The sequence below is a fragment of the Lithobates pipiens genome, unplaced genomic scaffold, assembly GCF_037356315.1.
Source record: "Lithobates pipiens isolate NorthernLeopardFrog02 unplaced genomic scaffold, aLitPip1_a1.2 Scaffold_19, whole genome shotgun sequence".
NCBI classification, from domain to species: Eukaryota; Metazoa; Chordata; class Amphibia; order Anura; family Ranidae; genus Lithobates; species Lithobates pipiens.
The window spans coordinates 4,271,201-4,288,033 of NW_027507764.1; the positions used below are offsets into that span (position 1 = coordinate 4,271,201).

Consider the following 16,833-nt stretch of genomic DNA (forward strand, 5'->3'; position numbering starts at 1 on the left):
TAAGGACTGGTAACTTGGTATAGGGTGCTACGGTACATAGGCCTGAGTGCGTTACAGTCTGCTGTTCTGTAAGGACCGCTATCGGTCCACAATACATAGGGTTGACGTGCACCACTGCTGACCGCTGCCCTATACTGCAGCAGTCCTTCAGCGGTATAGGGACTGACGTACAGTCTGCTAAACACTAATACACAACCTGCTTGGTCCACAAAAGTTCTTATAAGGACTGGTAACTTGGTATAGGGTGCTACGGTACATAGGCTTGAGTGCGGTACAGTCTGCTGTTCTGTAAGGACCGCTATCGGTCCACAATACATAGGGTTGCCGTGCACTACTGCTGACCGCTGCCCTATACTGCAGCAGTCCTTCATTGGTATAGGGACTGACGTACAGTCTGCTAATCACTAACACACAACCTGCTTGTTCCACAAAAGTTCTTATAAGGACTGGTAACTTGGTATAGGGTGCTACGGTACATAGGCTTGAGTGCGGTACAGTCTGCTGTTCTGTAAGGACCGCTATCGGTCCACAATAGATAGGGTTGACGTGCACCACTGCTGACCGCTGCCCTATACTGCAGCAGTCCTTCAGCGGTATAGGGACTGACGTACAGTCTGCTAAACACTAATACACAACCTGCTTGGTCCACAAAAGTTCTTATAAGGACTGGTAACTTGGTATAGGGTGCTACGGTACATAGGCTTGAGTGCGGTACAGTCTGCTGTTCTGTAAGGACCGCTATCGGTCCACAATAGATAGGGTTGACGTGCACCACTGCTGACCGCTGCCCTATACTGCAGCAGTCCTTCAGCGGTATAGGGACTGACGTACAGTCTGCTAAACACTAATACACAACCTGCTTGGTCCACAAAAGTTCTTATAAGGACTGGTAACTTGGTATAGGGTGCTACGGTACATAGGCTTGAGTGCGGTACAGTCTGCTGTTCTGTAAGGACCGCTATCGGTCCACAATAGATAGGGTTGACGTGCACCACTGCTGACCGCTGCCCTATACTGCAGCAGTCCTTCAGCGGTATAGGGACTGACGTACAGTCTGCTAAACACTAATACACAACCTGCTTGGTCCACAAAAGTTCTTATAAGGACTGGTAACTTGGTATAGGGTGCTACGGTACATAGGCTTGAGTGCGGTACAGTCTGCTGTTCTGTAAGGACCGCTATCGGTCCACAATAGATAGGGTTGACGTGCACCACTGCTGACCGCTGCCCTATACTGCAGCAGTCCTTCAGCGGTATAGGGACTGACGTACAGTCTGCTAAACACTAATACACAACCTGCTTGGTCCACAAAAGTTCTTATAAGGACTGGTAACTTGGTATAGGGTGCTACGGTACATAGGCTTGAGTGCGGTACAGTCTGCTGTTCTGTAAGGACCGCTATAGGTCCACAATAGATAGGGTTGACGTGCACCACTGCTGACCGCTCACCTATACTGCAGCAGTCCTTCAGCGGTATAGGGACTAAGAGTTTTGTCACAGGGTCATTTAAAAAATGACATGCAGAGGAAGAGGCAGGCCCTTCCGCAGGGGTGGTAGGGGTAGGGCAGGAGCAACAGGCTTGAGCCAAAGTGGGAAGTTGCAGAAGGTGCGTTCAATTACTTTAAAGGATGCACCAGACTTGGTTGAGTGGCTCGCTCAGCCTTACTCTTCTGCACCCTCCTCATCCTCTCGATCTGCACCCTCTTCTTCACTCTCTGCTATGTGCACCCCCAAAGACACTACCACCAACAACACGACCACCACCACCACCACCACATACCTTCCGCTTGAGTCACTGGAATTATTTTCCGATCCATATCAAGAGGACATTTCTGATGCGCAGCCACTCTTGGTATTGGATCAGGAAGAGGAGGTAGCAACAAGCGCTACTCAGCAGTCTGACGCCAGTACCCAGATCAGCCCAAGGAGGAGGTTGGTCCCCGGTGTTGCTGCCTACTCTACTTATAGCGGTGGGGAAGGTGACGTTGATGATGACGTGTCTAGTGATGTCACGTGGGTGCCCACAAGAGAGGAAGAGGAGGGGAGTTCAGAGGGAGATATGGACCAGCAGATAGGGAGGAGAAGCAGCAATGACTTACATTGCACAGCAGGGACAAAGCAGACTGCAAATGTATCAGGAGCGAGTCATCGACCATGTACGGTCACATCTGGCGCTCCCAGGACACCGGCACATGGCTCCGCAGTGTGGGCTTTTTTTAACGTGTCCGCTGCTGACAATAGCGTTGCCATCTGCAATCTTTGCAGTCAACGCGTTAGTCGCGGTAAGCCCAATACTCACCTAGGGACGACCGCCTTAAGAAGGCACATGAGCAGCCATCACCGAGCCCAGTGGGAGCAACGGAACACACAAAGCCACACTGCAGGCTCTCACCGTCCAGCCTCGTCTTCTACTTCTCCTTCTCCTCTCTCCTCACAATTGTCCTCCACTCCACCTTCCATCACGCCAAGCTCACATTTTTCTGCAAAAAGGCAGGCTTCCGTGGGCCTAATGTTTGAGCGTAAAAAAATGATGACGCCGGATAACCCTCTTGCCCAACGGTTGGCGGCTGGCTTGTCAGAACTCATAGCCCGCCAACTACTGCCATATAAACTGGTGGACTCGGAGGCCTTTCGCAAATTTGTGGCCATTGGAACACCACAATGGAAGGTCCCAGGAAGGAAGTATTTCTCAGAGAAGGGCATCCCAGAGCTATATGGCCATGTTCAGCGGCAAGTGAATGTATCTCTGGCACACAGTGTCGGTGCCAAGATACATCTGACCACAGACACGTGGTCTAGCAAACACGGGCAGGGAAGGTATATCAGTTTTACTGCCCACTGGGTGAACCTTCTGACGGCCGTCAAGCATGTAACCCGTGGCACCCGTGTAGATTTGGTTTTACCGCCACGGATTGCATGCAGGCCTGACTCTTCTTCTCCTCCTCCTACTCCATCCTCCTCCCTCTCCTCCTCAGCTGCCTCCTCCTTTTCCGCTGCTAGCGTCTCTTCCACTGCACCGCCCAAGCTCCCCAGAACCTATTCCACATGCCAGGTGAGACGTTGCCATGCCGTGCTGCGTCTGTTGTGCCTGGAAGCAAAGAGCCACACTGGCCCGGCACTCCTTTCAGCTTTGCGTTCACAGGCAGATGAGTGGCTAACACCGCTCAATTTGACAGTTGGTAAAGTGGTGTGTGACAACGGTGCCAATCTGCTTAGCGCATTGAAACAGGGCAAAATCACGCACGTGCCGTGCATGGCACACGTCTTAAACTTGGTCGTGCAGCGATTCCTTGTCAAATACCCTGGGGTCCAGGACATCTTGCGGCAGGCAAGGAAAATCTCGGCCCATTTCAGAAGATCTTACACGGCCATGGCTCGCCTTGCTGACATTCAGCGGCGACACCATCTGCCGGTCAGACGTCTTATTTGCGATTGCCCGACGCGATGGAACTCAACCTTCTATATGCTTGATAGGCTGCTCCAGCAGAAACGTGCAGTTAACGTCTACCTGTATGAACTCTGCGAAAGAAACGGTTCTGGGGAGCTGGGTTTTTTTTCACCGCGCCAGTGGCTGCTCATGCGCGACACATGCAGACTTCTGCGGCCATTTGAGGAGATCACCAAACTGGTCAGTCGCAGCCATGGCGCCATCAGTGACATGGTACCTTATGCCTTCTTTCTGGAGCGTGCATTGCGTCGTGTCATTGATCAGGCTGTGGAGGAGCAGGAGCGGGAAGATGAGGAAGTCGCAATGCTGGATGAATTCCCAGGGGGGGCTACTCTATCTGAGACAAGTCAACAACAGGAGTCTGATGAGGAGTCAGAGGAGGATGGTGCCGGGGCGGATGAGCAGGAGCAAGAAGAGCATGCTTTAAACCTTTCTGGGATCCCTGTTGTGCGAGGATGGGGAGAGGAGAATGAAGAGGACGACATTATCCTGGATGATGAGCAGGAGCCAGGCCACCACACCGCTTCCACTTTAGTGCAAATGGGGGCCTTCATGCTCCAGTGTTTTAATAGGGACCCCCGTATAAAAAGCATGAGGGTCAAGGACCAGTACTGGGTGGCAACGTACTTAGACCCCCGGTACAAACACAAAATGGCGGAAATGTTACCGCCGTCGCAGAGGGCTGTCAGAATGCAGCACTTCCAGGCCTTGCTTCGAGAAATGCTGCATTCTGCTTTTGCGTGCGCTGGCAGAGGAGCAATTCCCACTCCCAGAGAAGGATTTGCGGGTACCAATCCAACAGCGCCTGCAAGAAGAGGCCGGTTTGAAGATGTGTTGGTGACTTCGGATATGAGGTCATTCTTTCAGCCGACCCATCGACAGGTGTCATCCGGATCCAGCATCAGGGAACGCCTAGACCGTCAGGTGTCCGACTACATTGGGTTAACGGCCGATGTGGACGCTCTGAGGAGTGATGAACCCCTAGACTACTGGGTGGGCAGGCTTGACCTCTGGCCAGAGCTTGCCCAATTTGCAATCGAACTGTTGGCTTGCCCCTCATCCAGTGTCCTGTCCGAAAGGACGTTCAGCGCAGCAGGGGGGATTGTGACCGATAAGCGTACTCGCCTAGCTCACCACAGTGTTAACTACCTCACATTTCTAAAAATGAATGAGGCATGGATCTCGGAGGAATTCAACACATGTGATCAGTAGACCATGTATATGTCTATAAACAATTTTTGGAATCAAGCACACAGACCTTCTTAATTCATTTGGCTCACTTCCCTGACCCAAAAAAGCACACCGTACTATATGCCCCTACCCTCCTCTTTGAAGAGGTTGAGCGGTGTCATATTTCTACTGGGGCTGCTTATTATGAGGGGTTCCCACCATCCCTGTGCTGTGCTGACTTCCTCCTGGGTGTTCTTATTATGAGGGGCTCCCACCATCCCTGTGCTGTGCTGACTTCCTCCTGGGGGTTCTTATTATGAGGGGATCACACCATCCCTGTGCTGTGCTGACTTCCTCCTGGGGCTGCTTACGGTGCTGCTGTCAGCGCTGTATGTCACGGAGCTGCTGTCAGCGCTGTATGTCACGGAGCTGCTGTCAGCGCTGTATGTCACGGAGCTGCTGTCAGCGCTGTATGTCACGGAGCTGCTGTCAGCGCTGTATGTCACGGAGCTGCTGTCAGCGCTGTATGTCACGGAGCTGCTGTCAGCGCTGTATGTCACGGAGCTGCTGTCAGCGCTGTATGTCACGGAGCTGCTGTCAGCGCTGTATGTCACGGAGCTGCTGTCAGCGCTGTATGTCACGGAGCTGCTGTCAGCGCTGTATGTCACGGAGCTGCTGTCAGCGCTGTATGTCACGGAGCTGCTGTCAGCGCTGTATGTCACGGAGCTGCTGTCAGCGCTGTATGTCACGGAGCTGCTGTCAGCGCTGTATGTCACGGTGCTGCTGTCAGCGCTGTATGTCACGGAGCTGCTGTCAGCGCTGTATGTCACGGAGCTGCTGTCAGCGCTGTATGTCACGGTGCTGCTGTCAGCGCTGTATGTCACGGAGCTGCTGTCAGCGCTGTATGTCACGGAGCTGCTGTCAGCGCTGTATGTCACGGAGCTGCTGTCAGCGCTGTATGTCACGGAGCTGCTGTCAGCGCTGTATGTCACGGAGCTGCTGTCAGCGCTGTATGTCACGGAGCTGCTGTCAGCGCTGTATGTCACGGAGCTGCTGTCAGCGCTGTATGTCACGGTGCTGCTGTCAGCGCTGTATGTCACGGAGCTGCTGTCAGCGCTGTATGTCACGGAGCTGCTGTCAGTGCTGTATGTCACGGAGCTGCTGTCAGCGCTGTATGTCACGGAGCTGCTGTCAGCGCTGTATGTCACGGTGCTGCTGTCAGCGCTGTATGTCACGGAGCTGCTGTCAGCGCTGTATGTCACGGAGCTGCTGTCAGTGCTGTATGTCACGGAGCTGCTGTCAGCGCTGTATGTCACGGAGCTGCTGTCAGCGCTGTATGTCACGGAGCTGCTGTCAGCGCTGTATGTCACGGTGCTGCTGTCAGCGCTGTATGTCACGGAGCTGCTGTCAGCGCTGTATGTCACGGAGCTGCTGTCAGCGCTGTATGTCACGGAGATGCTGTCAGCGCTGTATGTCACGGAGCTGCTGTCAGCGCTGTATGTCACGGAGCTGCTGTCAGCGCTGTATGTCACGGTGCTGATGTCAGTGCTCTGTATTACGGTGCTGCTGTCAGTGCTCTGTATCTCCTGCACCCTCTTGTTTGCCTACCCTGGTCCCTGACCTTCCCTCTCCTCCATTGCCTTCATTAGCTCCATAGTCCTGAATTGTCAGAACAATTTCCCAAATAAAAAAAAAATGCTTGTAGTTATCGATCCCAAATTCACCTCATACATGTATTATGCTATTGTCCAGGTGGTGGGACTACGTGCTACCCCCTAATAATTACCCCGTGGCCGCAAATTCGACCTAAAGGTTTGCGAAATTCGCCTCCCATTGAAGTCAATGGAGCCCGCGGCGAACGGTCGTTTTCGCGAACGTTTGTGTCCGTTCGCGTTTCGCGTTCGCGAAACGTCCCGTCGGAAGTTCGTCCATCACTACTCCAGATGATGTTAGCTTTAAATAATAATAATCATCATCATCTAAGTATATAATATAATAATAATAATCATATAAAGGTAGCTCTACATCCTGGAAAGTCCTGTTTTATGTTTTTTTCCCCTACATACAAATAATCAAATAAGTATATATTAATAATAATCTAAATAGATATAATATATAATATAGTAATATAATAATATTGTAACAATATTATAGCTTCTGCCCTTGTACAGCTGGCTTTGGATGATGTTGGCTTTAAATAATAATAATATAATAATAATATCATCATCATCATCATCATCATATAAGTATATAATATAACAATAATAATCATATATGTATATAATAATAATATAAAATAGATATAATTTATAATTAATAAATATATTATGGCTTTTGCACTTGTACAGCTGGCTTTGGATGATGTTGGTTTCAAATAATAATAATAACATCAACATCATCATATAAGTATATAATATAATAATCATATAAGTGTAAGTATATTATAATAATAATAATAATAATAATAATATAAAATAGATATAATAAAATAATATAGAAACAATATTAGAGCTTCTGCCATTGTACAGCTGGCTTTGTAAGATGTTGGCTTCAAATAATAATAATAATAATAATAATAATATCATCCTCATCATATAAGTATATAATAAAAATAATCATATAAGTATATAATAATAATAATAATGTAAAATAGATATAATATATAATATAATAATATTGTAACAATATTATAGCTTCTGCCCTTGTACAGCTGGCTTTGGATGATGTTGGCTTTAAATGATAATACTATAATAATAATAATAATAATAATAACAATATCATCATCATCATATAACTATATAATATAATAATAATACTCATATATGTATATAATAATAATATAAAATAGATATAATATATAATTAAATAATATAGTAACAATATTATGGCTTTTGCACTTGTACAGCTGGCTTTGGATGATGTTGGTTTCAAATAATAATAATAACATCAACATCATCATATAAGTATATAATATAATAATCGTATAAGTATAAGTATATAATAATAATAATAATAATAATAATAATAATAATAATAATAATATAAAATAGATATAATAAAATAATATAGAAACAATATTATAGCTTCTGCCATTGTACAGCTGGCTTTGGATGATGTTGGCTTCAAACAATAATAATAATAATAATAATAATAATAATATCATCCTCATCATATAAGTATATAATAAAAATACTCATATAAGTATATAATAATAATAATAATAATAATAATAATAATAATAATAATAATGTAAAATAGATATAATATATAATATAATAATATTGTAACAATATTATAGCTTCTGCCCTTGTACAGCTGTCTCTGGATGATGCTAGCTTTAAATAATAATAATAATAATAATAATAATAATAATAATAATAATAATCACATAAGTATATAATATAATAAGAATAGTAATAATGTAAAATAGATATAATATAATGGTATAATAATATTCTAACAATAGTAATAGCTTCTGCCCTTGTACAGTTGGCTCCAGATGATGTTGGCTTTAAATAATAATAATAATAATTAATATTGTAATAATTAATCATCATAATTTACATATATGATATAATATAATAATAGTAATCAAATAAGTATATAATAATAATATAAAATAGATATTATACATAATATAATAAAATTGTAACAATATTATAACTTCTGCCCTTGTACAACTGGCTGATGATGTTGGCTTTAAATAATAATAATAATAATAATAATAATAATAAAAATTATAAATATTAATAATATCACAACAATAATATCGTTTCTGGCCTTGTACAGCTGGCTCTGGGTGATGCTGGCTTTAAATGATAATATTATTAATAATAATAATAATAATAATAGTCACCTAAGTATATAATATAATAAGAATAGTAATAATGTAAAATAGATATAATATAATGATATAATAATATTCTAACAATAGTTATAGTTTCTGCCCTTGTACAGTTGGCTTTAAATAATAACAATCATAATAATAATTATAATTAATATTGTAATAATTAATCATCATTTAAGTATATAATATAATAATAATCATATAAGTGTATTATAATAATAATAATAATAATAATAATATAAAATAGATATGATACATAATAAATAATATTGTAGCAATATAATAACTTCTGCCCTTGTTCAACAACTTTTAATAACTATTTTATGTGTTAAAGTTAACTTTATTTTAAAATTGTGTTTTTATATGATTTCTATTATTATTATTATTATTATTATTATTATTAATAATAACAATAATAATAATAATAATAATAATAATAATAGCACTAACATAAGGTCAGTTTAAAAATTAAACAAAATAGAATGAGATATTATTATTATTACTAATATTATCATATAAACTGGCCCCCTCCTCCCTTCCCCCAATGGTTGGGCCCTCATTAGGCTCTTGAAGCCGAACCCTTTGCACCCACAGCGATCAATATTTCAGGTAAGTGCGGTTCTGCCTCTTGAAGTAAGATGTTTCCCGAGAGGCCTCATACCGGGGGGGCGGTAATAATAAGCACATAGGCAGAAAGCCTCAAATTAGTCTTTATCTTTCTGATATTCTTTTCCAATGTCCTGTTGTCTTGACAACTCGGCGGAGACGCTGAGATTCTGATGTTGGTAAGGATCCTAATAATGATAACAATATGGTGGTGGGGGGGGGGGGGGGGTAGTGCGGGGCGGTGGTAATGCAACATATTTCAATGTATTTACCCTGAGATGACTGTTGGTTTTCCAGATCTATATAATGTGTTGGGTTTCACATCAAAGCAAGGTCACATGACACGATTTATCCCTTCACAACGATATATTGTAGCAATCTGCGATTATTCGTGACAGAAGCCAATGATTCCCCACCTGATGTGACCTGGTGTGACCCAATGGGACCTGATGGGACCTGATGTGATCCGATGGGACCTGATAGGACATGATGTGACCTGAGATGACCCGATGTGACCTGATGTGACCCAATGGGACCTGATAGGACATGATGTGACCTGGGGTGACCCGATGTGACCTGTTGCGACCCGATGTGAACCAATATGACCTGATGCGACCCGTTGTGACCCAATGTGTTCTGATGTGACCCGATTTGACCCAATGTGATCCAATGTGACCCAATGTGACTAACCCTAAGCCTTGAATAGAAGTATTATGTACCCCATACTCATTCACATGGGGTGGGGGGCAGTTATTGGGGCCCACCTAAATATTGAAGGAGTCTTCCAGATTATAATAAGCCCCTAGCCAACAGATCCCTACGGGTCCGGGTTGTGGAGAAGTGGCCCTTGCCCTCATGATCTGATCATGTGGACACGGTGCTTTGTAAAACGTATTGAAACTTTTTTCCCCTTTGTCCAACTTTTTGCCAACAACCCCCCCCCCCCCCATGATATTTATTTGACACCCCCGTGCATATTGGCTCAAAAAATGACTTAAGTGAGTATGGAGGAGTGCCAGGTAACAGACGGTTATCTCATTTGGTGGTCATGTAGAAGACCGCACTGGAATCATGAACGGTCTGGTAAATTGTTGGTGGATATCTATGGTCCGGGACTTTTATGGGGGGGGGGGGGGGGGGGTTTGGTCCTCAAAGATGGACAGTGGTGGTGAATTCTGTTTAGATTCTGTGGCTGCCACCTTCCTGAAATATATGTGTTCATTATGGCAAGGGACTGTTCTGGGGGGGGGGGGGGTTGGTCCTCAAAGGTGGACGGTGGTGGTAGATTCTGTTAAGATTCTGTAGCTGACGCCTTCGTGATATCTATGTGATTGTTATTATGGTAAGGGACTCTTTTGGTGGGGTTGGCCTCCAAAGGTGGACAGTGGTGGTAGAACCCCCCATGATATTTATTTTAAACCCCGTGCATATTAGCCCAAAAAAGTGACTTAAGTGAGTATGGAGGAGTGCTAGGTAACAGACGGTTATCTCGTTTGGTGGTCATGTAGAAGACCGCACTGGACTCATGAACGGTCAGGCAAATTGTTGGTGGATATCTATGGCCCTGGACTTTTCGGGGGGGGGGGGGGGGGAGCTGGACCTCTCGAAGGTGGACGGTGGTGATAGACTCTGTTAAGATTCTGTGCCTGCTACCTTTCTGATATCCATGTGATCTTTATGGCAAGGGACTGTTCTGGGGGGGGGTTGGTCCTCAAAGGTGGACAGTGGTGGTGGATTCTGTTAAGATTCTGTATCTGTTGCCTTCATGATATCTATGTGATTGTTATGGTAAGGGACTCTTCTGGTGTGGTTGGCCTCCAAAGGTGGACAGTAGCGGTGGATTCTGTTAAGATTCTGTGTCTGCTACCTTCCTGATATCTATGTGTTCGCTATGGTAAGAGACTCTTCTGGGGTGGTGGGGGGGGGGGGGTTTAGTCCTCAAAGGTGGACAGTGGTGGTAGAACCCCCCATGATATTTATTTTAAACCCCCGTGCATATTAGCCCAAAAAAATGACTTAAGTGAGTATGGAGGAGTGCCAGGTAACAGACGGTTATCTCGTTTGGTGGTCATGTAGAAGACCGCACTGGACTCATGATGAACGGTCTGGCAAATTGTTGGTGGATATCTATGGTTCGGGACTTTTCAGGGGGGGGGGGGGAGCTGGACCTCTCAAAGGTGGACGGTGTTGGTGGATTCTGTTAAGATTCTGTATCTGTCGCCTTCATAATATCTATGTGATTGTTATGGTAAGGGACTCTTCTGGTGTGGTTGGCCTCCAAAGGTGGACAGTAGCGGTGGATTCTGTTAAGATTCTGTGTCTGCTACCTTCCTGAAATCGATGTGTTTGTTATGGTAAAGGACTCTTCTGGGGGGGGGGGGGGGGGGTTGGTCCTCAAAGGTGGACAGTGGTGGTGGATTCTGTTAAGATTCTGTGTCTGCTACCTTCCTGATATCTATGCGTTCGCTATGGTAAAGGGCTCTTCTGGGGTGGTGGGGGGGGGGGGGGGTTTGGTCCTCAAAGGTGGACAGTGGTGGTGGGCTCTGTTAAGCTCATGTGGCTGGTAACCTCCTGACATTACGTTGAATGCCGATTCAGCTGGAGTGACTTGAGAAAGTACGGAGGAGGAGGGTCGGGTGGTACCAGATGGTAATCCCACTTGATAGTTTATCATAAAACTTTTTTGGAGTGACAAAAGTTACAGCAGAGCCAACGCATTTCAGGGGACTAGCCTATTAGCCCTGAAGAAGGGGTAGGCTATTCCCCTGAAATGCATTGGCTCTACTGTAACTTTTGTCACTCCAATAAAGTTTTATGATAAACCACCAAGCAAAATGACTATCTGTTACCCGGCGCACCTCCAGTCCATACTTACTCAAGTTCCCCCAGATGAAACAGCATTCCATGTCTTATCAGAAGGATGCCAGCCACAGGATTTTAACAGAATCCACCACCACTACCAACCTTTGGGGACCACGCCCAAAGAGTTCCCCACCATAGGGATTACATAGACGTCAACCAACGAATCTGCCAGACGGTTCATTAGCCCAGCGTGATTGTCTATGCACACTAGTAGCCCACAAAATTGGCATTTTTTTAATTTGACAGATTCGGCTACCATTGATTCCTGTGGGGTTTGGATTCGGCATCCAAACTTATTTGAAGTTCAGCAAAGCCATGCCGGTCCGAACCCAGAGCTGTTCAGCTTATCACTAATCTAGAACATTTGTATACAAGGGAAGGCCTATACAATGTGTATGAAGGAACAAAAGTGTTTCCCCATGGGGGAGGGATCTACTGTTGAGTGAGAGGTCTATTGTTTCTGACTTCTGGAGGGTCTATCGATGCTGACTGCTTAGAGATCTGTTGTTGCTGCTGGGGTCTATAGTTGTTAGGGTGGCATTGTGTTGTGGGTGGATCTGTTGTTCCTGGGGGTGTATTTTGTTTCTGGGGATCTGTTGTTGCTGTAGGGGGGTCTATTGTTGCTGGGGGAATCTGTTGTTGCTGGGGGAATCTGTTGTTGCTAGAGGGGGTCTAATGTTGCTAGGGTGATCTGTTGTTGCTGGAGGGGATCTGTTGTTGCTGGGGGGTATATTTTTTTATTTTTGTTGTGGGGATCGATTGTGGATGGGGATCTATTGTTGCTGGCTGCGGGGGATCTATTTTCCAGTTTTTTTTGTTGTTGTTGTTGTCATTAACAAATTCCATACAAATTATTTATCACCACAAAATGATGCATAGTTCTGTATTCTCTAAAAGGGGCGGTACTGAGAGATGGGTAAGGGGTGGAACCAAGTAACAGTGCTCGGAGGTGGGTAGAGGGTGGAACCAAGTAACAGTGCTCGGAGGTGGGAAGACAGTGGAACCATGTAACAGTGCTCGGAGGTGGGAAGAGTGTGGAACCAAGTAACAGTGCTCGGAGGGGGGTAAAGGTTGGAACCAAGTAACAGTACTTGGAGGTGGGTAGTGGGTGGAACCAAGCAACATTTCTCGGAGGTGGGAAGACAGTGCAACCATGTAACAGTGCTTGGAGGTGGGTAGTGGGTGGAACCAAGTAACAATGCTTAGAGGTGGGAAGACAGTGGAACCATGTAACAGTGCTAGGAGGTGGGTATAGGGTGGAACCATATAACAATGCTTGGAGGTGGGTAGTGGGTGGAACCAAGTAATGGTGCTCAGAGGTGGGAAGAGGGCGGAACCAAGTAATGGTGCTCAGAAGTTGGAAGAGGGCGGAACCAAGTAACGGTGCTCAGAGGTGGGAAGAGGGAGGAACCAAGTAACAGTGCATGGAAGTGGGAAGAGGGCAGAACCAAGTAACGGTGCTCAGAGGTGGGAAGGGGGTGGAACCAAGTAACGGTGCTCAGAGGTGGGAAGGGGGTGGAACCAAGTAACGGTGCTCAGAGGTGGGAAGGGGGTGGAACCAAGTAACGGTGATTAGAGATGGGTAGTGGGTGGAACCAAGTAACAGTGGTTAGAGGTGGGAAGAGGGCGGAACCAAGTAACAGTGCTCGTGGTGGGTAAAGGTTGGAACCAAGTAACAGTGCTCAGAGGTGGGTAGAGGGTGGAGCCAAGTAACATTTCTCAGAGGTGGGAAGACAGTGGAACCATGTAACAGTGCTTGGAGGTGGGTGGAACCAAGTAACGGTGCACAGAGGTGGGAAGAGGGCAGAACCAAGTAACGGTGCTCAGAGGTGGGAAAGGGGTGGAACCAAGTAACAGTGCATGGAAGTGGGAAGAGGGCGGAGCCAAGTAACGGTGCTCAAAGGTGGGAAGAGGGCAGAACCAATTAACAGTGCTTGGAAGTGGGAAGAGGGCGGAATCAAGTAACGGTGATTAGAGATGGGTAGTGGGTAGCGCCAAGTAATGGTGGTCGGAGGTGGGAAGAGGGAGGAACCAAGTAACAGTGCTCGGAGGTGGGTAGAGGGTGGAGCCAAGTAACGGTGCTCGGAGGTGAGAAGACGGTGGGACCATGTAACAGTGCTTGGAGGTGGGAAGGGGGTGAAACCAATTAACGGTGATTAGAGGTGGGTAGTGGGTGGAACCAAGTAATGGTGCTCAGAGGTGGGAAGAGGGCGGAAATGAGTATCGGTGCTTGAAAGTGAGTAGAGGGTGGAACTAAGTAACGGTGTTCGGAGGTGTGTAGGGGGGCAGAGACAATGGGGTGACTCAGAAGAGGGGGAGCTCCTGCACCTACTCTCTGGGAGGAAAGCCCTGGGTATAATATAATAATATGGAAATAATAAAGTTGGATAAACCTTGCCTTCCTTTCCTTTTTTAAGCTAGTGCCCGTGTCCCTTCCAACCCCCCCCCCACACTGGGGCAGATGTTGGGGTAGGGTAATGGACAGGTCACCATAGAGCTCCCTGTTCAGCTCTGAGAAGTGTCTCCAATACGGGGCAAAGAAAAACGCGTGAAATGTTATCTCCTACCGTCTGCGCCTCCTCCCACTTGTCGCGGTTCTCGTCGGAGAGCAGGTTGCTGATGACTTGCACGAAGTTCTAGATCGGAGTGAAGAAGCAGAGAAGAGGCAATCAGTATCCGAGGATAATTAACAAAAACGGGCAGATTGTTTACACAGACTGCGAGAAACATATCGCCCTCCATCAATGTTCCTCAGCACATTCCATCCCACTGATTCCAATAAAGAACGTCTAAAGAAGGGAATTTCTGGCTTTACATTGAAAAAAATAAAAATACATTTCAAGGAATTAACGGGTGAGACCAAGAGCGACTAGGGGAAGCCTGGTGGGCGAGATCCTCCGACAGTGCGATCTCCCAACAGGATTACCTGTTGTATCCATTGACCCTCCCTCTTAGATTGTAAGCTCCAATGAGCAGAGGAGCCCTCTGATTCCTCCTGCACCAAATTGTAATGTAATTGTAATATTTGCCTTCATGTGGTAAAGCACCGAGCAAACTGTTGGCGCTATATAAATCCCGTATCATCAAAATATTAATAATAATAATAATTGCTGACGCCACCTTTGTGGGTTCCAGCTCCTCCGGGTAAATTCTCCACAATATAAAATAAAAAATTAAATCCAGCAGGGATGGACCTCATCAAATATAGTAAATGCACAATGTGTTTAACCCCCTTCAATACCGGACACCCCCCCCCCCCCCCCCCTTCCTGCCTGGGCCAGATTCCTTTTTTCTTTTTTTTTGACAAAAAAAAAGATTTTTTTAGTGGTATTTAATCATTGCTGTTTTTTTTTTATTTTTTTATTAAAAGAAAAAAAATTAAATAAAAAAAAAAAACATTTTTCATTTGTTTCTGTTATAAAATTTTGTAAATAAATAATCTAAATAATCTTCTGTTATAAAATTTTGTAAATAAATAATCTAAATAATAAATTATCTTCTGTTATAACATTTTGTAAATAAATAATCTAGTGGTATTTAATCATTGCTGGGTTTTTTATTTTTTTTATTAAAAGAAAAAAAATTAAATAAAAAAAAAAAAATTTTTTTTTTGTTTCTGTTATAAAATTTTGTAAATAAATATTCTAAATAATCTTCTGTTATAAAATGTTGTAAATAAATAATCTAAACAATAAATAATCTTCTGCTATAACATTTGTAAATAAATAATCTAGTGGTATTTAATCATTGCTGGGTTTTTTATTTTTTTTATTAAAAGAAAAAAAAATTAAATAAAAAAAAAACATTTTTTATTTGTTTCTGTTATAAAATTTTGTAAATAAATAATCTAAATAATCTTCTGTTATAAAATGTTGTAAATAAATAATCTAAATAATCTTCTGTTATAAAATGTTGTAAATAAATAATCTAAATAATCTTCTGTTATAAAATGTTGTAAATAAATAATCTAAATAATCTTCTGTTATAAAATTTTGTAAATAAATAATCTAAATAATAAATAATCTTCTGTTATAAAATTTTGTAAATAAATCATCTAAACAATAAATAATCTAGTGGTATTTAATCATTGCTGGGTTTTTTATTTTTTTATTAAAAGAAAAAAAATTAAATAAAAAAAAACATTTTTTATTTGTTTCTGTTATAAAATTTTGTAAATAAATAATCTAAATAATCTTCTGTTATAAAATGTTGTAAATAAATAATCTAAATAATCTTCTGTTATAAAATGTTGTAAAATAAATAATCTAAATAATCTTCTGTTATAAAATGTTGTAAATAAATAATCTAAATAATCTTCTGTTATAAAATTTTGTAAATAAATAATCTAAATAATAAATAATCTTCTGTTATAAAATTTTGTAAATAAATCATCTAAACAATAAATAATCTAGTGGTATTTAATCATTGCTGGGTTTTTTATTTTTTTTATTAAAAGAAAAAAAAAAATTAATAAAAAAAAAACATTTTTTATTTGTTTCTGTTATAAAATTTTGTAAATAAATAATCTAAATAATCTTCTGTTATAAAATGTTGTAAATAAATAATCTAAATAATCTTCTGTTATAAAATTTTGTAAATAAATAATCTAAATAATAAATAATCTTCTGTTATAAAATTTTGTAAATAAATCATCTAAACAATAAATAATCTAGTGGTATTTAATCATTGCTGGGTTTTTATTTTTTTATTAAAAGAAAAAAAAATTTAATAAAAAAAAAACATTTTTTATTTGTTTCTGTTATAAAATTTTGTAAATAAATAATCTAAATAATCTTCTGTTATAAAATGTTGTAAATAAATAATCTAAATAATCTTCTGTTATAAAATTTTGTAAATAAATAATCTAAATAATAAATAATCTTCTGTTATAAAATTTTGT

General features: G+C 42.7%; 1 protein-coding gene across 1 annotated transcript in view; it reads right to left on the minus strand.

Annotated features, from left to right (window-relative positions):
* The window catches only part of ADGRB1 (adhesion G protein-coupled receptor B1), an 819,205-nt gene that overhangs the window by 338,313 nt on the left and 464,059 nt on the right, over nucleotides 1-16,833 (minus strand). Inside the window, 1 exon segment of the mRNA XM_077490484.1 lies at nucleotides 14,501-14,569. Coding sequence (XP_077346610.1) covers nucleotides 14,501-14,569 — 69 coding nt within the window.